The 25,137-nt window shown below is 38.8% G+C and overlaps 1 protein-coding gene across 2 annotated transcripts in view; it reads right to left on the reverse strand.

Moving 5' to 3' along the window:
- DCDC2C (doublecortin domain containing 2C) overlaps positions 1–25,137 on the reverse strand; it is a 124,115-nt gene that overhangs the window by 64,554 nt on the left and 34,424 nt on the right. The window contains exon 6 of one of the 2 annotated variants that reach the window (XM_075063692.1): positions 15,313–15,355. In XM_075063692.1, coding sequence (XP_074919793.1) covers positions 15,313–15,355 — 43 coding nt within the window. Of the gene's footprint in view, positions 1–15,312; positions 15,359–25,137 lie in introns of both variants that reach the window. The other variant, XM_075063691.1, reaches the window with a different exon arrangement.

A 25,137-nucleotide genomic window follows, 5' to 3' on the forward strand; every position in this document is an offset into this window, starting at 1 on the left:
GAAAATATTAGGTAAAGTCCCATGGGAAGAAAATCTAAGGGGAAACGGAATTCAAGAGAGCTAGCAGTTTCTCAGAGAGACTGCATTAAAGGAGCAACAGCACATTATCCCGATGTGAAGGAAAGACAGAAAGAAAAGGAAGAGGCTAAAATAGCTCCATCAGGAGCTCTTTAATGGCTTGAAAATCAAAAAGGAATCCTACCAAAAGTGCAGACATGGACAAATGTCTAAGAATGAGTTCAAAAGAATAGCACCGGTATATAGAGGCAAAATCAGAAAGGCTAAGGCACAAAATGAGTTATACCTAGCAAGAGACATAAAGCAATAACAACAGGTTATATAAATACATTACGTATAAGATAAAGAAAAAAAGAAAGTGTAGGTCCTTTTCTTATTGGAGAAAGAGAGCTAATAAGGAATGACCTCAAGAAGGCTCAGGTGTTTAGTGACTATTTTGCTTCAGTCTTCATTAACAAGTTGAATTGTGAACAGAAATCAACAAGAGGGAAAGAACACATGCCACAACAGGGAAAGAATATGTGAAGAATATTTAGATGTTAGATGTATTGCAGTCAGCAGGGCTTGACATAATTCACCTTAGAGTATTGAAGGAACTAGCTGAAGCAATCTCAGAACTGTTAGCAATTATCTTTGAGAACTCATGGAGGGCAAGTGAGATCCCAGAGAACTGAAGAAGGGCAACATAGTACCTATCTTTAAAAGGGGAACAAAGAGGACCCAAGGAATTCTAGACTAGTCAGTCTAACTTTGATATCTGGAAAGTTACCAGAAAAAATTATTAAACAATCAAGTTGTAAGCACCTAGATGATAATAGGATGATCAGCAATAGCCAACATGGATGTGTCAAAAGCAAATTGTGCCAAACCAAATCATTTTCTTTGTTGACAGGGTTATTGGCCTAGCAGATAGGAGAGAAGCTGTAGACATGGTATGACAATGTCTTTAAGTCTTTTAACACAGTCCCTTAAGACACAGTCACAGGCAAACTAGAGAAACGTGGCCTAAATGAAACCTATAAGGTAGGTGCAAAACTGGTTGAAAGACCAAACTCAAAGAATAGTGTCAATGGGTTTGCTATCAAACTGGGGAAATGTATCTAGTAGGGTCCTTCAGGGGTCTTTCCTTGTTCTGATACTATTCAGTATTTTCCTCAATGGCTTGGATAATGGAGTGGAGGGTATACTTATAAAATCTGCAGATGACACCAAGCTGGGAGGGACTGCAAGCACTTTGGAGGACAGGAATAGAATTCAAAAGGACCTTGACAAATTAGGGAATTGGTCTAAAATCAACAGGATGAAATTCAATAAAGACAAGGACAAAGAAAAAAATCAAAATGAACAAACTACAAAATGGGGAATAACTTGATATGCAGTAGTCCTGCTGAAAAGGATCTGAAGGTTATAGTGGATCACAAATTGAATACGAGTCAACAATGTGATGCAGTTGAAGAAAAAAACTAATATCATTCTGGGGTGTATCAGTCCGAATAATGTATGTACGACAAAGGAGGCAACTGTCCCATTCTACTCTGCATTGGTCAGTTGGAGTACTGTGTCCAGTTCTGGGCAGGTAAAGAGAACAGTGATCAGTGTTCCATGTCCATTGAAGGTAGGACAAGAAGTAATTAGCTTTATCTGCAGCAAAGGGAGATTTTGGTTAGTGTGAAGGGGAACACTCACCACCAATGCCACCTAATGATCAGGAGGGGGTGTGGCAGGTTGACTTCTTCCCCAGCATTCACCTTTCTTATTACTGCTCTACACTGCAGTGATCTGTCCTTTCAGTGATTTAGTTCTCCAGCCAGGTCACATTTTCTAGTCCACCCCTTTCAGGATATATACAGAGAGTCCCATAACAAGGAGGTCATCAGGATTAAGCAAGGGATTCAGGGCTTCCCCTTTGGGTTGGGGTCTTGTGGTCCAGACCCTTGCATCTTTAGGGTCTTCCCCCAACTAGGTTCCCCACCAAGAAATGGATTTCCCTAACTGTCCCTCTTTAGGGCTTGGTAAGGGAGCCCAGGCTCCCCTTTCCAGTGGGTACTAATTCGGAGCCCAAAGTTAGGCAGCTAAGTGCTGCACCTTCAGGTGCTATGCAGCTACCTCCTTGGATCACTTCCTACCAGTCCCTGCTCTTCTCACAGGGTAAAGTAAAGAATTAAACACAAAGATAAAGTCTCTAACTTTCAAAGAGTCACAGGTCTTTTCTTTGTAGGCCTGTTCACATCACTGTAGCCAGGCCTCAAGCAGCTAGAGCTCCTGTGGAGCTCCTTCCCAAGAGCTCAGAGTGTAGGTCAGCTCACCTCCACTATCTGCCTGCCACTGAGCTACTCTGCTCCCCTTTCTAAGCTCCTCCTCCAGCCTGTGCAGGCTTTGCAGGTGCAGTAGGGCAGGGCCTCCTGGGCCCAGAGTAGCTCCATAACCCTTGCTCTCCAATCTGATGTTTGTATACCCCAGGACAGGAGAAACTTTCTAACTGTAAAGGTAGTTAAGCTCTGGAATAGGCTTCCAAGGGAAGCTGTGGAATCCACATCATTGGACATTTTTAAGAACAGATTAAACTAAAACTGTCAGAGAAGGTCTAGCTGTACTTGATCCTGCCTCAGCACAGAGGGCTGGATAGATGACCTCCAAGGTCCCTTCCAGCCCTACATTTCTATGATTTAAATTCACTTTGTTTGCAAGCAAGCAGAAATATGGTTATTTTAATTGCCTGCTCTGAAAACTCAAGCTGTGGTTTCATAGGCTGACAGGAAGTGAGGGCATTCTTCTTTAAATAGTTCTTTCAGCAGGGTGTAACCAATGGTATAATTTGGGCCTGCAAGTGGAATTTAGGTCAAAATTTTCAAACTTTGTTGCCCACTATCCAAAATGTGCCTGATTTTCAATAGATGTTCCCAGTGATGGTATGGAAGTTGTTCACTGCCAAAAAATGTGTGTTTTAACTGTAGTTAATATTGCCTGCAAAATTCCTGTCATAAACATACTGTATTTTACCCTCTAAGGACCTAGTTGAGGTACACACTCCAGTGAGGGATACAAATGTATCTCGATTATGACATTGAAATAAAAACTACCCTGCCTTGACTCTACTAGATTACAGCAAGATAGCTAAATTCAAAGTTAACGATCTAATTGTAAAAATACACCTTTCTTGCAGTGAAAGCAGACTGAAAATCCAGCCACTTATCTGAGGGCCTAAACATCGATAGATGCCTAATTTAAGGACTCAAGTTGAAAATTCTCGGCTCAGTTTAATGATTTTTGACTGAATATAATGGAAGCCAGAACAGAACCTTTCTACTTTCCTGTCTATAGCTATCCTGACTTTAGATACCACCTTTCATCTTTCAAGTGGCCCCCATCACAATGCAGGATCAATCGTACGGTGAGCTGTGATTTTTTTAAAGAAATTAAATACAGCATTAAAACATAAAAGTAAACATTCTCTCATATGATTCTATATTAGGATTTCACTGGTAGAGTAAGAAACACCTCTATAACTTCATATCTAACCATTACAGATATACATGCTTTAATAGATTTGAAAAATGTAGATTATGTAGATATTTAAAGCAAATTTGAGAAAAAACATGATTGTAAAAATACATATTAGTGAACAATCCAGAAAAAGTGAAGTATTGTATATCTTTTGTACATCATCCGGAGGTACTCATTCATACAAATTAAAGACAGTAAAATGTATTTAACCATCTGTAGAAATTGTTATATTGCCTAGAGGTTTGCACTTTAGTTCTCTGATGTAACTACAACATCCTGCACGCTACTTAATTTGTCCCTATCTTTCTTATGCTTGTATTGACATTGTTTATCTTTTTTGGGGGGGGCAGCGAATGCTTAGTTGTTAAGTTAACTGGGACCTATGAAGAAGACACTACTGTGACAAAGAATGACACCTTAAAAAGTTTCACTTCAGTTTGGTGGTTCAAATATTCTCTGTTATTGCATCAGGAATTTATCTCACTAGATCAGCTTCCAACAGAAACTTGTTCTTTGCAATGTATTATATGTTATGGGCGGGGAAGTGTGCGACAGCGTAATGTATGGGTGCATCTATATTTCTAGAGTCATACATCACTCAGCCCAACTCCACTGAGGAGTGCAACAAAACTTTCTCAAACATAATACACGAGGAAGAATGTAATAAAGGATGTACTGCTCGCTACTATGAATCCAAATACTAAAGACTTTGCAGATTTTAATAATATCTACCCAATCTAAATTATAAATACATAAGCCTTTTACCGCGACATATCATCAGCTGCTGCTGGTATATTGATCCATTGTTTTACTGTATAGATCAGCATCACTAAGAGGTGTCTAACAAATAATACTTGTGAAATGTTTGTTGATTGTCCATTTAAGTCACGAACGACTCACAGGGTAAGTGCTGCAAGATGGCCACACAACAATGTCATCTAAAGATAGTGTCGACTAACGACGTTGTACAGGGTACATTGCTCATTTAATTTACAGAACAAATAATGTACAGATTAATATATCGACTAATGGATAATTGGACTAGGCAACGTGCACGGAGAACTGAAAAGAAATGAAATCAAATATTTTATTTTTAGAATATAGTTATAATTTTATTGTCTAAATCCTAAGGATACATTTTCACTTTTAACTTTGTTACAGGGTAAAATGTCAAAAATCACCTAAGGTGCCAAGTTCAGCACTTGCTGAAAACAGGCAGTCTTCTCACTGAACTCTTTCGACAAACAGACCTGTCCCGTATGACTGACATCAGGGAGACAACTCACAAATAGTAAGCACTGTGCCAGGTAGTATAGTTGTCTGCAGAACAGGACAATTATCGGAGATTTATGTACATTACATGTGTCTTTAGTTTAACCTATATTGCCATAAACAATCGATAAAAATACAGATCGAGTCTAGAATTACAGAACCTTTTACTTCTTGCTAGTCTCAGTCCATACTGGATTGCAAATGACTGAATGTGTTAAATCTGATTCTAGTTCCATGGCCTATCGAAATAGCAAGAAGTCTCAGTACAGTTCCTAGTGAAGTATCATAACTGATCCAATTGTCACCCTAGCTAGCAACCATAATCCAAGACATAAATCAGCATGGATTTAGAAACTACTGTTCTCATTTCTAGATGTAGTTCTAAGTTGGGTAAGAATTACGCTAGAGAGCAGCTACATGGAAGAATTCATTGTAATTATCCACACTGGCTTACTTATACTTAGAGGACTTTTCGGTCCACTGCTTTAAATATAAACATAAGAAAGGCCCACATTGGGTCAGATTAAGGGCCCATCTAGCCAGTGTTCCTGTCTTCAACAGTGGCTGGTCCCAAACGCTTCAGAGAGGAGTGAACAGAACAGGGCAATATTATCAAGTGATCCATCCTCAGTCATCAGCTTTTGCTCCTGGCACCTTTCAGGTGGTTCTTAATTCCACTTAAAAATAACTCCATTTAACTATCCATATTCAGAAAGTTACAATTACAGAAAAGGAAAAAAGCGCTAAAACATGGCAACATTCTATTACACATACTATACTTATTAATTAATAACCACATTTCAAGAAACCGAGTTACATTTCCGTATTATTGTAATAGATTAGAACACTCGACACTAAAAAAATAGTTTCCCAAGACAGTCTTGGATGAACTATATAGCCACCTAAACAAAGAACAGTAGCAATCTGTTCTGAAGTCAATCCATCTCCATACACAAAATGACTGAAGGTGCATGCAAAAGACATTTTGCTGTTTTCTCAAGTGAATCTCATCAGAGCAGAGGAGTCTGTGTTTTCAATCACAGAACACGTATCTAATCTGAACATGTATTAAAATGGAAGATTTGCTAACATTTGAACTCTGGTGTTGCTTCTTTATGATGCTGATTGATGACGAGAATGTTCCACATTTATCCTGAGATACTGCCTTGTCCCTGAAATTACTAACCTAATATGTCAAGTAAGAAGCATGTGTCCTTCACTGAACTTTATTTATATTTTAGGCTTAATTTATTAAACTGCAGTGCCCCTGCTATGTACAAAAAAAATTGCAAAAAAATTAAATCTTACCCTTACCTGAATTTTTCACTCGTTACATAATTTTTCTCTTCAGCAATGTTTGTGAATGAACTAGTTGTTTTTAATACAGAAGTCTTATATTAACAAGCTTTATTGAATTTAATTTATGCATTCAGTAGTTACAATCTTACTAAATCTTTCTTTCTAGCAGCTGGAACAATGATTACAACCCTACACGTTAGACATGTTAATCCTTATTGCATGTGTAATCATACAAAATATACCCTATAGTCCACGTCTTTTTTCATTATGTTAGAAATTTTCATATTAATAAGTCAGCTGTTCAGCACATGAAAGTTGAAAGGTTGGTTTCGATATATAACTTCAGATATTCATCCATCTGAATCAAATAAGCAATCAAGCTACACTTCAACACATTGCACTCATCTATGATACTCTATGTTATCTGTAATCACTAACACTGTTGTAAGGTGACATTTCTGCTACTCTTTCAAGCATTCTTCCAATTCACTATAGCTGGATGACGATAATTCTATTATTAAATTGAAAAAAGAATCAGCTACATATTAGGTGAATCTGACAAAAACGCTGTTTTGGTCAAATTAAGATTCAAATTACACAAAAATAAAGAACATCTGCCAGAAAAGAGTTTGTGTAAATAAATATTTCCTAAGCACTTAGGGCACTATACTATACTATACTTAGTGTGCTATACTACAGTATAGCATATACTATAATATTCCTTAAATACTGTTACTTGCCTTAGCAGTTCCTCCCATGACTCATCCTCCAAATGTGAATGCATTGCACACACACAGATCTTTATTAAAGATATACACAAAAATACCACAGGCTTACGTACATTCTATTTGTTTCCTACATTATAAAAATAGCTACAATGTCTCCCCTGGCACCATTAATTTCCTGCACTATTGATAATCAAACTGTAGTATGCCTGCCTTAATTTACTATGATCTTTTTACCTTAATCCATATTTTTACAACTATACACCTTTCAGAGCAGGGCATTTCTCATTCCTTCACTATAAGCATTCAGCCTTTATAATTGATGCCTAACCTCCTCCTTTGCACAAATTATTCATATAAAAGATATCTTCCTACAGGAAACCCACCTTAACGATTTGGGGGCAGAAAATTTAGGAGGAGGGGCTGGGGGAAAGGGTGTTTAACAATTTCTCCTACACTGCCAAAAGTGTAGCAATTTCATTTCATAGAAGACTCAAATTACAAATATTAGGAGCAAATAAAGATGAGGAAGGTAGATTTTTGCTGGTGAAGGCTTAGATCTCTTACACCATATATACCTTAATTAACATATATGGACCCAATAAAGATGATCCAAGTTTTTCTTCCAAATGTATTAATATCCCACTAGAATCAATCATAGCAAAAGATTTTAATGAGGTGTTGAACCCCGTTGTAGACAAGCCAGTCAGCCCCAGTGTGCACAATCATAGGCTAGAAAAATTATAAGATTGTATAGAAGAATTGGGGTTAAAAGATGCATGGTAGTTACAGAATCCTACAATGAAGGATTTCACTTTTTTTTTCTTCCTATATGCCCCATATTCACAGATAAATTTCTTCCTGATTTCTACAAATCTGGTGGACTCAGTGCTTAATAAAGAAATCAAGTCTATCATGATCAGAGACACTATGATTTTCTCCTCCTGAGACAAACTGGACTCATAAAAGATGGAGACTTAATCCCTCTCTTTTGAAAAATAAACATTTTTAGAACTGTGTCACAAAAGAAATTGAAGTTTTTCTTCAAAATGACAGACCAGAGATATTCCAATCCATTCTATGGTATACACTAAAAATATTAATTAGCAGCAGGTTTATTCCTACCCAGCAGGTAGGAAGAAAACTAGCCAGGCTGAGTTATTGAAATTAACTGATCTACTTAAAGCTATGGATTTAAAATGTGCAAACTACCCCACACAAGAAAATCTTAAAAAATTAATTAATCTAACATATGAAGTAAACAGACTGACTTCAGCGCAAGCTGAAATTTTCTCTTTTTAGACTCACACAAACATACTGGGAGTCAGGGAGAAAGCGGAGAAACCTCTCTCCTACAGATTAAAAGAGAAATATCAAAGGTTCCAAAAAGCATCACAAGGACAAATCAGAACAGGGGCCAATTGTTACTAATCAAAAAGAGATCAATTATCTATTTTTGAAATTCTGTCAGGCTCTTTACAATAATGATTCGCCACCTGACCCAGAAGAACTGGATAATTTTGTTAGAACTCTTAACTTCCCAGAAATCTCAGAAGAGCAGCAGGCCAGGCTAGCCTCTCCCTTGCAATCAGAGGAAATAATCAAACCCATGGAGAAAATAAGTCTGGGTAAGACCACCAGCCCTAATGGCCTTCTGATAGAATTCTACTGAAGTTTCAAAGATATTCTGGCCCTAAGCTGTTAAACATTTACGAAGATGCCTTAACAAAAGGTACATTACCTCCTACTATGAGGGAAGCCCTAATTACTGTACTATATAAACATGGTAAGGATGCACAAATGTATTACAGTTATAGACTCATCTCTTTAACCAATACTGGTATAAAAATACTCTCAAAAATATTGGCTAAGACGTTTGAAAAAGTAATGAGTGATTTCGTTCACCCCGATCAGCTGTGTTCTATTAAAAAGACATAGTGCAGACAACACGTCTCCGTTGATTAATGTTATGGCATTCCATCAACACTCCTGAAATTCCCATGCAATCATTTCACTTGATGCAAAGAATGCCTTTGACAGAGTGAACTGGACATATGTTTCTCACCCTGGATAAACTTTGTTGGGGAAACCCTTTATTTCATGGATCAAACTGTTATATTCCAATCCCAACTCTCATATTCTAACAAATAGCACAATATTCCCTCTCTTTGATATGATTCGGGGAACTGAACAGGGATGCTCCTACCCACTCTCCTCCCCCTCCGCCATGTTCAATGTAACATTAGAACCACATGCAAAACTAATTAGGGAACCAAGGGATCAAATCAAGGTCTCCAGAGACAAAAATCATTCTATATGTAGATGACATCCTCCTATTAATTAAAAATCCAGATCAAGCTAGTCCAAATATCGTACAAACAACAGATAATTTTGGTAAATTATCTGGCTACAAGATACATTGGGATAAGTTAGAAACAATTAAGATCTTATTGGATTTAGCTGGCAGTAGCTCTCCTATCAGGATATTTAGATGGCAACAGATGCACCTCAGATATTTGGACATCCTGTTCCCTAATTAAATTAAAAACATAGTCAAGCCCCTATTAATCATGATTTAAATAGATGGCAGGTACTACCTCTCCCCCTTTGGGGAAAAAAACATAATCAAAATGAATCCCTTCCCAGAATCCTTTTTATTCTGAATTCCCTCCCTATCCACATTCCTATTTTATTTTACCAAAACTGACACCATGTTCAGGTCCTTCTTGTGGGGTGCTGGTAACAAACCCAGAATCTCCTGACACAGATTACAGCTCCCTGTCAAAACAGGTAATTTTAGATTTCTGAACTTTAAACTTTACCATCAGGCAATAATTCTTAGCCAAGAAGTACAGTGGCTCATTCCCTCATGCTATAGAACCATGGATTAGCTCCAGATGGAAGAAGAATTGGTTGTTCCTTTAGACCTTTCGAATGCACTGCACTTGGATTATTACTACTGATTCCCTAAAGAACAATTACCAACTATTGTGGCAGCCAGAAATACATGGCATACCAAATCTACTAAATCTAAAAATCACCCTCTTCTACATACCAAAGCATCTAGCTGTGGTAACTTGAAACTCTAGAGCAAGCAACCCATCATCTGGCCAGATTGGATTAGGAAAGGGATTTTGACCATCAGTCAATTTATTGAAAATTATACCTTTTTCTCTTTTACAATATTAAAAGAAAGTTTCAGCCTACAAACTAAAGAGTGTCAATATGTCCAATTTAAACATGCCATCTCCCATCTGTTTGGTCCCAATACCTGCACTACCACTACCCATTTCTCCAAATATTATTCAGATTGCCAAAACCTATAGCAACAGTACATATACTCTTGGCCAAGAAATTTTAATTAAACACTGATTCTCTAAAAAAGAAATGGGAGGAGGAACTAATTATTCCATCTCTGGTAAACAATGGAAACAAATTTTAGCTAGTGCTCTGACTTGTTCCTTGGACCTCCTTTTAAGATCATCCAGTAGAAAATCATACTAGGAATGCACGGGACCCCTCTTGAACTATTCAAACCACATGCCACTAAGTCAGATAAATGTAGCCACTATGATTCAGCAGACACTAACTTAACCCATATGATCTGGGAATGCTCCCATACCAATGTTTTTGGCAGACTGCAGAGTTAATTTTTTCCTATCAAATAAAATTGTGTTACAAGCTAAACAGGTCATTTTAAACCTAATGAATGTTAATTGGATGCTGCATAAATACGAACTTTGGCTCAGCAGAGCACTAATAACTTCTAAAAGACTAGTACTACAAAAATGGAAATGAAACCAGAGCATAGACATCATAAATTTGGCCACAATGAAAAGAATGGTATACCACAACAGAAATACCCAAAAAAACTCTCAGAGATATGGGATGCTCACCTGGGACTATTTGAATGACTCTGTTAAATACATGGGCCTCCTCTTTTTCTTCCATTTCTCTCTCAGCCAGCTTCCTTCCCTCCCTGTCTTTATCCCCCTCCTCTGAATTTTGCTTCTATTTTTATCTTATTTTAAAAAATTTACTCTAGCTTGTTGGATTTTTGGATTTTGGTTGTTTGTCAACTGAGTAATATAAATAAATTGATTTATATTTTAAACCATTCATTTACTATAGCTTGTTGGATTTTTGGATTTTGGTTGTTTGTCAACTGAGTAATATAAATAAATTGATTTATATTTTAAACCATTCATTTACTCTAGCTTGTTGGATTTTTGGATTTTGGTTGTTTGTCAACTGAGTAATATAAATAAATTGATTTATATTTTAAACCATTCATATTATATATAACTAAATGTTTCAAAAATAGCTAAGATAAGGTAGCACATGATTAATATATTATGCGAAGTTTATGCATTATGACAAGTTTATATATAGTTTGTTATGTTTTTTCTGTATATATATTTTAAAAATTTAACAAAAAGTCGATAGAAAAACAATAGGTTGTTTGCATCAAGTGTCCAATGGGATTTACCTTATTCATATTCTATAGATTCTTCTGCTCTGGAGTTTCACATCTACCAGATATTTTCACAACCAAAAAGCATCTCTTCTCATGCTTTACTGCCACAGGTAAATCAATCCATTAATCCCTTCTCCACCCTATCCACATCCATCTTCTTCTGTCATATTAGTTCTGAGCTCTTCATAATTCATCATAATCTTGCTTTCCAAAAAGATAATTCCCAATTCTTTTCTGTAGCTTACAGTCACAGCAACAATCCAATGTACAAAAAAATAATTATACTAGGGCTGTCGATTAATCACAGTTAACTCATGTGATTAACTCAAAAAAATTAATCATGATTAATCGCAGTTTTAATCACACTGTTAAACAACAACAGAATACCAACTGAAATTTATTATAAATATTTGGATGTTTTTCTATATTTTCAAATATATTGATTTCAGTTACAACACAGAATATAAAATGTACAGGGTTCACTTTATATTTTTATTACAAATATTTGCACTGTAAAAATGAAACAAAATAAATTGTATTTTTAAATTCACCTCATACAAGTACTGTAGTGCATTCTCTTTATCGTGAAAGTGCAATTTACACATGTTGATTTTTTTTGTTACATAACTGCACTCAGAAGCAAAACAATGTATAACTTTAGAGCCTACAAGTCCACCCAGTCCTACTTCTTGCTCAGCCAATTGCTAAGACAAACCAGTTTGTTTACATACATGGGAGATAATTCTACCCGTTTCTTATTTACAATGTCACCTGAAAGTTTTTTAATCGCTTGACAGTCCTAAATTATACCATTTGCATCCTAGATCTTGACCAAACCCATCACCTCCATGTTTCCATGCCTATTTCCTATTGCCATATGAAAGTCCATCAAAATAACAGTAAATGTACCATAATGCATCCCCTGACTTCACTTCATATTCTTTGTTGTCAGTTGACGTGTGTGTATGCTCTCTCTGTACGTTGTACTAGCACCGCAGACGGCGGCTCAGCGCACCTCGACAGTACCATCCAGAAAGATCACAGACTTGGTTTGATGGCAAAGACACTCAGCCAGGTTTATTGTTAACGAAGCATGGTCCTAGTGCCCTGGCTCAGTGATTACAGGGACACTAACACAAGTATGCCTGTTAAAATGCAGTCCAGTTCAGTCAGCAGCAGGACTTTCCACTGCTCCCAAAGGCCAGACAAAGATGCCCCTCCTGTGATTTCTCTTTTATACATTAATATAAACAAGTTACATATTCCCCCCTGCCGTGGTTAATTACCACCCTACAACTTGTACCTGTTAATTCGAACATAACATCTCCATCCAGTGTAATGTCATCCCATCCCTGTCTTACTGAGGGTTGGTGTGTTCCTGTACCATCTCCCAGAAATGTACTTACATGAATATCAAGTACCTAATACTTAGAAGTGCCTGTGTTTTAGCAACACTAGCAATACTGTTGCCAAGTTCCAGGCAGTGAACTTGTAAGCATCTGGTTTAATATAGGGCCTGACTTTGGTTCAGGCTTCAGGTCTTACACCAGGCCCTGTGCTCCAGGCTCTCTTTACTACACCTCTGACACTTCATTTTCAGCCCATACACAAATCTATCAATACTGGAAAATAACCCTATTTACTTTAAAGAAATATTTTTAACTTTCAACTTTAGGGCTGTTAAATTGTTAAGTTTAGAGAACAGATAAAGACAAAATTTTAAGTCTGCTGTTCTCTTTGCCAGCACCCCCACAGTATGAAAGCTTCTGCAACCTCACTAGAGTCCCAAACCTGCTGTGACTTACATCAATAAACTCATGGGAGTTGCATCAAGACTCAGTAATGGCAGGACTTGGGCTCTAATCTCTGAATGTACCACAAGAATCGAAAGGTTTTGTGAAATCACTGCAGAGTTATTTCTTCTTACGGTAACTGGCATGCAGCACAAAGTGCCATAGATCAGACTTATTTCCCTCTAATAATATTGGGAGGATTAAAAGAGGGAAAAAATCAGCTGTGCATATAATATTTGTACAAAAATCTCTTTGCAAGTACATTAACTCACTTTAGTCATGAGACCGTTTACTTTTTATATTATAGACTTCCACACAAAGAAAAATTGAAAAGATTAAGGCTGTTATATTTAGAGAAGAAACAAAGAAGAAGGAATATGCTAGAGATACATAAAATAACAAATGGTGCAGAGCAGGTATGTTGAGTGCTGCTTTCTACCTTTCCTTATAATACAAGAGCAATAGAATTATAAAACTGATAAAAACCAACCATTGTTTTACACAACATAAGATCTACAGGGGTTGATTATATTGTCATAAGGCGCCACTGAAGCCAAGAGTTTAGTAGAATTCAAAAGATGATTATTTATTTATATATAGTTTATACGGATAATGAAGGCATCCAGTTACATTAGACAGTGCACACAATTTATAAGAGGAAAAAAGCCAGGGAACAAGGCAGGAAACAAGTTAGGACAAAACTTCCTCTATGGGTAGGTTATACCACAATTGTCCATCAGAGTTTCTAGTACTTTCCTCTGAAGCATCTGGTACTGGTCACTGTCATAACGAGGACGGCAACCTAGACAGATCACTGTGGAAATCTTCAGGAGACTAGTGAGCCCTTGACTCCTAGGAGTCATGCTGCCGCTTGTGAACTTTAGGAGGCTCATTGGAGGCCTCCTGAATCCACACAAGCTCTAATAGGTTCCTCAGAGAACCTTCATTTGACTCATTCAATGGACCAAAATATAGTTGTCAACCCCTCTGATCACCTAACACCCCAAATCCCTGCTCTTTCAGCCACCGCTCATTCCATATCCCTCTGACCCATGCAGATCTCTAAAAGTCTTCAAAGAGGACTCCTTTCCTATAAATTTGGGAGGGCTGAGAAGGGGGGCCTGGAAAACAGCAGGGGGCTTAGATGCAGCATAACTAGAGTGCATTAACCTCATCTTGCTCACTGACATTAACATAGACTTTTACAGGGTACCCTGGAGAGTCACCAACCCAGCATTCCTTATGAGTAATGTTTTTTGTCTGTCAGTGCAATTACTTGGACAAATAAGAAAACAGTGCCAGAATATTTCTATTTTATAGTAGTATCAACAGAGCTTCAATGTATTTCCTGCCTTTTGAATGTATTAACCATGTAATCATTGTGTTCTCGTAACATAATTTTAACTGAATTATTAATCATTATAAAACAGCCAAAGAGACATAGGTGCTTTACAGACATAAAATAAGATGGGTCTCCTTCTCAAATTATTATTTGTATTGCAACAAAACGAATTAGTATCTGGTCCTATTGTGCCTACTGGAGCACAATAGGGCCTGATACTAATTCTTTTTGTTGCAATACAAATAAGTCCGCTGATGAGCAGATACTCACACAAGTAGTCCCTGTTTATCAGTAGGAGTGAGACTGTGTTACAATCTAGCTCCTAGGTAGAAATGGTCACTGCTCCTAAGTGCTCACAATCTAAACAGACAATTGACAGTGCTATGGATAAAGGAAGTGATACATTTTTGGTTCATTTGGTTTTTTTTTTAAACCCTATTCCACAGCATGAAGACTCTCCTCATAAAATATCTCATTTCTCTAAATTTAAATAATGAAACTACTGAATCTTCCACTAGGATTTACAAACACAAGTAAAGTCAAGATGTGGAGGGCAGCCAAAATAGGGATTTAGTAATGATTTTCTTCAACTGGATTAGAAAGAAAAATTTTAAAAGATTGCCCAGTTTTAAAATGTATCAATATGTTTTTCATATTTGTCTGCATTTTATCTACTTGATGTGGCAAAAGCCTAAAATTAAGACCATTTGAGTTGAAATATAAATTAAAGTAGATTTCCCATTCTCCATTATGTAATGTTATTTTTATCAAACTGTTAATATTAAAACATTTTACTACTTCTACAGTGTTGATTGTACAAAATAACACTAAAATATATTGCAGCAGAAGTATAAAAATTATTAATTTCATTTTTTCACTTACTCTTGCCTTTTTCTTTCTGGGCCTTTTTGGAGACTCACCATATCTGCTAAAAATAAAATATAGTTACCCTAATATGAGTATTTTTCAATTTTAAACTAAAAAAAATTACTATCCATGATGATCCATTTCTTGCTATTTTAAACATATCTTAAATGAATGTACTACATATGACAGCCCTAAAGAAAAAACTCCTCCATTTATTAAATAGATACAACATGGGCAGCGTATAACTCATTGTAAAAGTCCACACAGTTGATGCCAGTTATTAGCAATCCCGATAAAGACAACTTTCAGTTATTAGCAACATTTTTCCAAGAAACAATCATGTTCCATTGACTTTAGTATTAACAGAATTCATATATGGGCAACTCTCATGCCACTTATCGACAACTTTATTAGAAGAGGTTCCACTTGTAATGAATCTGCTGGCTCCAAATGCGGGACCGTACATGACTGTTGTGTGTCTCCCAGACCTACAGTTAGGGTGCCCAGATAGCAACTGTGAAAAAATGGGACGAGGTGAGGGGTAATAGGCGCCTATATAAGAAAAAGTCCCAAAAGACAGGACTATCTCTTTAAAAATGGAACATCTGGTCACCCTACCTACAGTGCATACACATTACTGCTGTACATGCGTTAGCCAACATTCATAACACACGGCACAGTGCTGCCAGTTGTGCACTTCGGCTTTGTGTCACGACTTCAAACACGTGGACCTGTCTCACCAGTAAAGCTCAGGTTCAAGAGGTCCTGTGAGAGTCCCAGGCTAAGCTAGTGTGAGTAGCTGAGAAGTGTGGTGTCTTTAAGATTTGTTGTTTCATGGATTCTAAAGAACAGTGATGACACTGGACAAATTATGGTCTTAAAACTGTGTGACATTTTACTGTGTGTGACACACCTGAAGCATTGACTACAAGTATACCAAAATTCCTTTTTTAATTTACCTATGCCTGTCACATAAACAGTTGGCAGGAAGAGAGGATACAGTCTGACTGTTTTACTTCATTTACTTAACTTACCATTTTACTTCAGAAGCTACACAGAGAAAAATTATAATATTAAAGGAAACAATTCTGTATGTGTGGCTTTTTCATGTTAACATTGTATGGAACAATAATACAATACAAAAATATGACTACAGCACATCATTGTTCCATACCAGTACATGTATACATCCATTTGAAAATGGGGGCCTTTCACTTATTGGCAACTTTCAGATAATTGCAACTTTTTTCTGGAAACCAAGAACTTGTTTACAACATAGTTTGTAATGTACTGAAATGGGATAGCTTTTATGTGTAAGACTGAACTCTCTTGGCTGGACTTTCAGACCTACTCACATGTTTGTGATCATGTCTTCCATTAACGGTTAGCATACAAAAGACATGAACCTGAATACTAATACAACAGAAGATGTCTTATTTAGACCTTATCCTGCAAACAGATGTATCAGTGCTGACTCTTAATCCCACACAGAATGCCTTAGGTTAATATTTTCTGACTTGATTAGGACTCAGTGCAGGCCTGAGGGTCTGCAATCAGTTCATCTGTTTGCAAAATCAAGGTCTCATTTTATAAGTAATAGGGTCTTGTGGTTTTTGGCATAGAACATAGTGAATTTTAATCTTCACTGGCAACCCCGAATCCGTGTCATCACAACTTGTAGTGTAGCTGATGACTGTAAAGTCAGTCCAGCCACAGAATCATAAGTATCAGGGAAAAATCCCATATAACTCCATGCTCAAGGGCCATACCATGCCATCATTTTTTGTGCAGAAGTCCACACAGAAACCAGTAAAGAAGAATTCTGCCCAAAAACTGATGGTACAATTTTCCTCAATATGGTTCAAATCCTGACGTGCAGGTGAAAACATTCAATTTCCAAGGCTGAAATGGATTTCTGTTAGTGCATTTGGGATTATTGTGAAGTATACACCTGGCCACTAGGAACTACAGGTAGAACTTCAACTCCCTTTACTTTGGTCCCTCAAAAGATCTTCAAATGGTGACAGCTTTTAGTCACTACCACTCTGATCTAAATTGAACTGACTACCTACAGGTAAAAGGTTCTGTATCTCAGTGCAAACCCCCCTGAATTATCCAGTCCCTCTCAACGCACAATAATAATGTGAATTCTCTTCATAGATTCTGTTGTGTATTTGGTTGTCACCGTTTCTGTTCCTATGGCAACTGAGTTAGATTATTAGGGGATAGCCCAGCCAGCTTCGGCCGGTTAGGCAAGCTCTGTGTCTGTAAATAAATGGTAGTTTTGTTAGCTGTCTGACCTCAAGTGATTTCTTCCTTAACTGGCTTCCCCCAAGAATATAACAAGTAGCGACGATAGATGGGATTCCGGTGCTGCTCCAGTAACAGAAGGAAGTAGAAGTCAAGGTATAGAACAAACAAACAAAAAAACCGCTTGTTTGCACTGACTGTGAAAGTAAAACTAAAAATCATGGCTACTCTGACCGGGCCACTGGAACCTTTTGATGAGAATATAGTGCAGTGGCATGTGTATACTGAGCATTTTGAGCTTTTTGTTATTGCAAATGACATTACAGAAGAGAAGAAGGTGCCAATATTCTTAAATGTTGTAGGGGCTAAAAACCTACACCCTGCTACGCAGCTTACTACACCCTGTTAAGCCTGAGACTAAATCTTACAGTGGCATTGTGGAAATCCTGGGGTCCCATTTTTCCCCAAAATCACTGGTAATTGCTGAAAGATATCGGTTCCACAAAAGAGACCAAAAAGAAGATGAAACAGTTGTACAATTTGTAGCAATTTTAAAAAAGCTAGCAGAACACTGTGAATTTAAAGAGATGTTAAATGATGCCCTGTGTGACAGGTTTAGTGTGTGGCCTGTACAGTGAAGCTATACGGAAGCGCCTACTGACAGAGGCTTAGCTTACATTACAGAAGGCTGTTGATATTGCTGTCTCCATGGAACTGGCTACAAGGAAGGCGCAATACATCGGTGCATCCCTAGGGTGCAAAAAGTGTCACAAGAACCTACCCACAAAACTGTGCAGAGTCAGGAATGTTATCGCTGTGGTAAGCCAGGTTACCAGGCATCAGAATGCTGGTGTAAGGACCTGGTGTGTCGACACTGTGGGCAAAAGGGACACATTGAGTGTTGCCTGTAAACAAAAGAAAAAAGAGGCCTGTGGTCTGGCTGACACAAAAGAGGAACCCTGCATACCCTAAAGCAGACCCAGGATGATCAAGGTGACACCTCATCGCAAGAGGAAGTGCCACTGCATGTTTTGTCTTTGGCAGTGGGCTCACGTAATACTGAGTAACCCGTTGTTGGATGGCAAACCTATACGCATGGAACTGGACACCGGTGCAGCCATCTCGCTGGTCTCCGAGACTGTGTATTAAAGAAAAGCTACAGCATCTTCCGCTTAAGGCAACAAAAACTGTTCTGAAGACGTATACGGGAGAAGCTGTGCCCATGTTGGGCACTATTGATGTTAAGGTGGAGCTCAATGGACAGGCTGCTAAATTGCCACTGTTTGTGGTGAGAGGTAACTACCCAGCCTTAATGGGTAGGTCTTGGCTTGGGGAAGATTCAGTTGAACTGGGCAGAAGTGCACCGGATGACTAAAGAAGAAACCAGTCTAACCCCTACACTAAGGAAACATGCTGCTGTTTTTGGAGAGGATTTGGGAAGTCTGAAGGGAATCACTGTGACATTGAACATTAAACCTGAGAGTCCACCAAATATCTGAAAGCCCGAACTGTGCCATATGCCATCAGGCAAAATTTGAAGCAGACCTGGAGCGCCTGGTCACCAATGGAGTCCTAATACCAGTTACCCATAGCCCATGGGCCACTCCTGTCATTCCAATAGTGAAGAAAGATGGCTCTCTCCGGATTTGCGGTGATTTTAAAGTCACTGTCAACCCAGTGTTGTGCGCAGAGCAATACCCGCTTCACGCGAGTTGCTTCTTATCTGAGTAGCAGTGATGGTGTATTCTCTACCTTTCAAAATAGAAGATTTCCTTTTGGGCACTATCTTGATGTTTGACCGCAAGGCAACCTGAAGAGGCCATCTGCATTGCCGTGCAGAGTGGATTTCCGATATTTGATTTCATATGTGTGTGCTGAAAGTAACAATGCCAACGTTGCATACGACTAGCAGCTATGGGGAATGCCTGTGTAGGGTCCAAAAATTGAGTCAGAGCGATGGTCTGATGAGAAGAGTAAACTTCCGCCCAAACAGGTACTGAATTCCAGAACAATTCTAATGCCTCACGTTCGATTTGGGCGTAGTTAGTTTCTGCTTTGCTTAGAGTGTGTGAAGCAAAAGCAATAGGTCTCTCTTCTCCCGAAGGCACAATGTGTGATACGACTGCTCCCACTCCATAAGGGGAGGCATTGCGTCCAATTGTAGGGGTAAGGATGGATCAAAGTGCGTTAGAACTTCAGAATTTAGCAATGCATCTTGCATTTGTTAAATGCACATCACAGGCTTCAGTCCACTTCAGGCCTTGTTCTCCCCTAGGAGCTCAAGAGTGGTTTTAGCAGTGTGGCTAACTGTGAGATGAACTTTCCATAATAGTTCAGTAGTCCAGAAATGAGCGCAGCTGGCTTACATTTCGAGGTGGGGGAGCCTCCACATAGCTTTAACTTTTGCAGGGGCCTTATGAAGACCTGTAGAAGACACAATGATGTGTCCCAAATATTCAACAGAGTGCTTGAAGAATTCACACTTGTCTTTGTGAACTCATAGGCCATACTCTTCCAGTCTTTGTAGGGTAGCCTCTAAATTCTTTAAGTGATCCTCTTCATTCCTTCCAGTGACCAGGTATCATCCAGATAACACTGAACTCCTGACAAGCCACAACAGGATGGTCCATAGCCCTCTGGAACAGGGCGGGAGCAGACGTTATTCGAAGGGGAGGCGACAGTATATCGATAAAGCCCCTTATGAGTCCACAATAGTCAACAGCTCTTGGACTTTTCATCTACGTGCATCTGTAAAATGCTTGACTCAGATCATCTTACTGAACTTTTGTCCCAGCCAGAGGCCTGCGAAGAGTTCATCAGTGCGGGGAAGCGGGTATTGCTCTGCGCACAAACTGGGTTGACAGTGACTTTAAAATCACCGCAAACCGGAGAGAGCCATCTTTCTTCACTATTGGAATGACAGGAGTGGCCCATGGGCTATGGGTAACTGGTATTAGGACTCCATTGGTGACCAGGCGCTCCAGGTCTGCTTCAAATTTGGCCTGATGGCATATGGCACAGTTCGGGCTTTCAGATATTTTGGTGGACTCTCAGGTTTAATGTTCAATGTCACAGTGATTCCCTTCAGACTTCCCAAATCCTCTCCAAAAACAGCAGCATGTTTCCTTAGTGTAGGGGTTAGACTGGTTTCTTCTTAGTCATCCGGTGCACTTCTGCCCAGTTCAACTGATCTCCAAGCCAAGACCTACCCATTAAGGCTGGGTAGTTACCTCTCACCACAAACAGTGGCAATTTAGCAGCCTGTCCATTGAGCTCCACCTTAACATCAATAGTGCCCAACATGGGCACAGCTTCTCCCGTATACGTCTTCAGAACAGTTTTTGTTGCCTTAAGCGGAAGATGCTGTAGCTTTTCTTTAATACACAGTCTCGGAGACCAGCGAGATGGTGCACCGGTGTCCAGTTCCATTAGGAGTTTGCCATCCAACAACGGGTTACTCAGTATTACGTGCCCCACTGCCAAAGACAAAACATGCAGTGGCACTTCCTCTTGCGATGAGGTGTCACCTTGATCATCCTGGGTCTGCTTTAGGGTATGCAGGGTTCCTCTTTTGTCAGCCAGACCACAGGCCCCTTTTTCTTTTGTTTACAGGCAACACTCAATGTGTCCCTTTTGGCCACAGTGTCGACACACCAGGTCCTTACACCAGCATTCTGATGCCTGGTAACCTGGCTTACCACAGCGATAAATTCCTGACTCTGCACAGTTTTGTGGGTAGGTTCTTGTGACACTTTTTTGCACCCTAGGGATGCACCGATGTATTGCGCCTTCTTGTAGCCAGTTCCATGGAGACAGCAATATCAACAGCCTTCTGTAATGTAAGCTAAGCCTCTGTCAGTAGGCGCTTCCGTATAGCTTCACTGTACAGGCCACACACTAACCTGTACACAGGGCATCATTTAACATCTCTTTAATTCACAGTGTTCTGCTAGCTTTTTTAAATTGCTACAAATGTGTACAACTGTTTCATCTTCTTTTTGGTCTCTTTTGTGGAACCGATATCTTTCAGCAATTACCAGTGATTGGGGAAAAATGGACCCCAGGATTTCCACAATGCCACTGTAAATTTATCTCAGGCTTACAGGGTGTAGTAAGCTGCGTAGCAGGGTGTAGGTTTTAGCCCTACAACATTTAACCCACAGTTATGGGGCAAAATAATCCCCAGGGTTTAGCCGGGAATGGAGGCAGTCCACCCTCCTTCTCTAGTCTAGTGTGTGTTTTATTTAGGGCAGGTGTTCTTATTAGGCGGGGAGGAATATGTTGCGTATTTGGTTGTCACGGTTTTTGTTCCTATGGCAACGGAGTTAGATTATTAGGGGATAGCCCAGCCAGCTTCGGCCGGTTAGGCAAGCTCTGTGTCTGTAAATAATGGTAGTTTTGTTAACTGTCTGCTGTCTGACCTCAAGTGATTTCTTTCTAAACCAGCTGCCCACAAGGATATAACAGATTCTTTTGAACTGGACAGCAGATTCAACAAGTTCCAAAAAAGATTGCTTTAGTACATGAGAGACAAGGTAAGTGAGGAAATATATTTTACTGGACCAACTTCTGTTGGTGAAAGTGACAAGCTTTTGAGGTTACAGAGTTCTTCTTCAAGTACTTGAAGTTCCTGAGGCAGACAGTTTTAACAATACTCAGAAATATAAAATGTCAAAATTCCTTAAAACCTAACAGCAATGCAAATTTTAAAAATATACAGATTATCTACATACTATTTGCAAAATTAGCTTCACAAAAATATTTTTAAATCAAAGTTTTCAACAAAACTACAAACTATTTAATTTACAATATAATCTACAGTTATTCAAATATAAAAAAAATAAGGATATTTCAGAGGTCCAGTATTTATAGTGCAGGTATTTGTGTTCATTGTATTAGTGCTTATATTTTCCACATGGTTCAGGGAGCCATTCATCATGCCATAACACCACAGAATATTACTATGGCACCATAAATTGCTTCTGGAGATACATTAAGAGATACCAAGATGAAACAAATACATATACTCTTCACTGAGCACATCAGTCCGTATAAATTTGAACAGTTAATAGATGCACTAATTAAAGACTACATTATTTGCAATGTAACCAATAACCAGGGTCAAAGCAAGGTTATTGAGAGAAATGGATTTGACTTTGCAAACAAAAGATATTTGCAGAATTAGCAAAAACCATGCCTTACAAATGAAAGTCCTAGCAAGCAATGAAGGAATTGATCACACCTAATTAAAAATAGAATCATAGCACTGGAAGGGACCTTGAGAGTGCTATGATTCTATTTTTAATTAGGTGTGATCAATTCTTTCATTGCTTGCTAGGACTTTCATTTGTAAGGCATTACAACCAATGATGGAGATTACAACCAAGATATAAAGACCAATAGCAAGCAAACCACAAAGACCAGATTTGATTCCAGTAAATGTGAAGGCTATCACAACATCATGCAAAGATGCACAGTAATTTTGCAAAATGTACATATACAACCATTTTGCAAAAGTGTGTTGCTCTCTGCATAAATTCCAAAACTGCCCTCATCAAGACATCAATGTGGGAAAACTTTGGTATTTTGGAATTTATGTTCATCACCATATCACAACCACAGGCCTCTGTCTTCCAGTAAAAGTAAAAATCCTAATGGAAAATCTCAGCTGGAAATACAATGCACAGTAAGAGTAATTCTCAAAGAGTCATTCATCAACATTCTGCTCCCAGTCTGGAGAACACTCCAGAAAGCCTGGTTGCCAAAGAACACAATATCAAGAGCAACTAATCCTGCTGTAAATAATCCTGGTCTCCAATAGATGGATTCCTCTTGGACCAGATTTTTTTTTCAATGTGTTTCCTTTTATTTCTCTCATCCAAAAATGCTGAGGAAGATCAGACAAGACAGAATGCAGATGCTACTACTCACAGGGTTAGAATGGGCCTATGAATTTTAGTGGTTCAACATGCTGGTCCAGGCAGCATAAACTCCAGTACTTCTGCCCAACCTGCCAGAACTTTTATCACAAGAACAGGATCAGATTCTACACCTCAATCCAAGGTGTCCAAGTCTGAGAACAAAGATGTCAGCTGGCTGAGCAACTTGGACTGCGATGGCTTTGTGAAAGTTCAGAAAATCTTCTGCTCTGTAAAATTCAAGTGGTTCTTCATCTGGGCAAAACAAAAAGGATCTCATCCCGACCAGTCTTCCATTTTCTTTAATCTAGACTATCTCTTCACTTAAAATAATCTGGTCTCTCCCACAGTTTATGCATTTAGAAGAGATTTCACAAATCAAAAACCACTATAGAACTCTTCTGTCTTCTTTCATCTCACATTAAGTTATTTTTAAAGGTCTAATTTCAATGTGGTGCTTGTCAAATTAATGGAACCACTCTCGGAGCAATTGCCATAATAGGTCTTGCATTCTCTCAATTAAGACTGCATTTGTGGAGAGTTTGCAATATGTAGGCCCTAATGAAAGACCTGCCATATTCAGTTTTATAATGATAACCTGGCTCTTCCCTCATACTCCACATTCATGTGAAAGGTGATCTCTGTGTCACAATCAATTTTCCAATAATTTCTTCCAAGACCCTCTCTACTAGGAAAGGGTAGGCTACACTTTCTAGCTACTATCCAAACAAAACCAAATAATTCCACAAAACACCTAGTTTGTTTGTAATACAGGAAATAATAATAGAGGGCAATCAATTTCCACTCAGAGATTGTCCAAGTGGATTAGGTTCTGCATATTCTCTTGTATTCCAGCACCAACAGGTGCTAAGGCATATTACACCAAGTTTAAGGAGCCTCCACCGCATGTCTCAGAAATGCACTCTTTGTTGAGATATAAAAAGCTCACACCTTCATAGGGTGACCAGACAACCCGATAAAATCAGGACCATCGTGATATTTAGGTGTTTGTCCCACGTCCCAACTGATCTTCGGTCGAGATGCAATTTGTCCCGATATTTCGCTCCACCCACAACACTCAGCCTTTTATTTTTTGCTCCACCTGCGGAACCCTCTCCGCGCATATGTCCCAATATCTTCTTCCTCTCATCTGGTCACCTTACACCTTCATGAAGCATTGGACTACCCTTGAGGCTAAGATGTTCGGTCTGGGATAGCACTCTTGCAATCTATCCAAGTTAAGGATCCTCAGACCCACCTCCTTTGGGTCTGGGGACTGTTTTTAAATCAATTAGTGGGGAATTGTTGAAGAACAAGAATGGTTACTTACCAAGTTAAATTGTAGGGGGTTGGGAAAGATTGCCTGCTTACATAGATCTATGCTACCTGCTGTCCCTGTTATTTCAATCTTAGGGTACATCTACACTACGGGCTTATTCTGATTTTACATAAACCGGTTTTATAAAACATATTGTATAAAGTCGAGTGCACGCGGCCACACTAAGCACATTAATTCGGCGGTGTGCGTCCATGGTCCGAGGCTAGCGTCGATTTCCGGAGCATTGCACTGTGGGTAGCTATTCCATAGCTATCCCATAGTTCCCACAGTCTCCCCTGCCCCTTAGAATTCTGGGTTGAGAGCCCAGTGGCTGATGGGGCAAAAATCATTGTC

This window comes from Chelonoidis abingdonii, chromosome 3 (assembly GCF_003597395.2).
Source record: "Chelonoidis abingdonii isolate Lonesome George chromosome 3, CheloAbing_2.0, whole genome shotgun sequence".
Classification (NCBI taxonomy): Eukaryota; Metazoa; Chordata; order Testudines; family Testudinidae; genus Chelonoidis; species Chelonoidis abingdonii.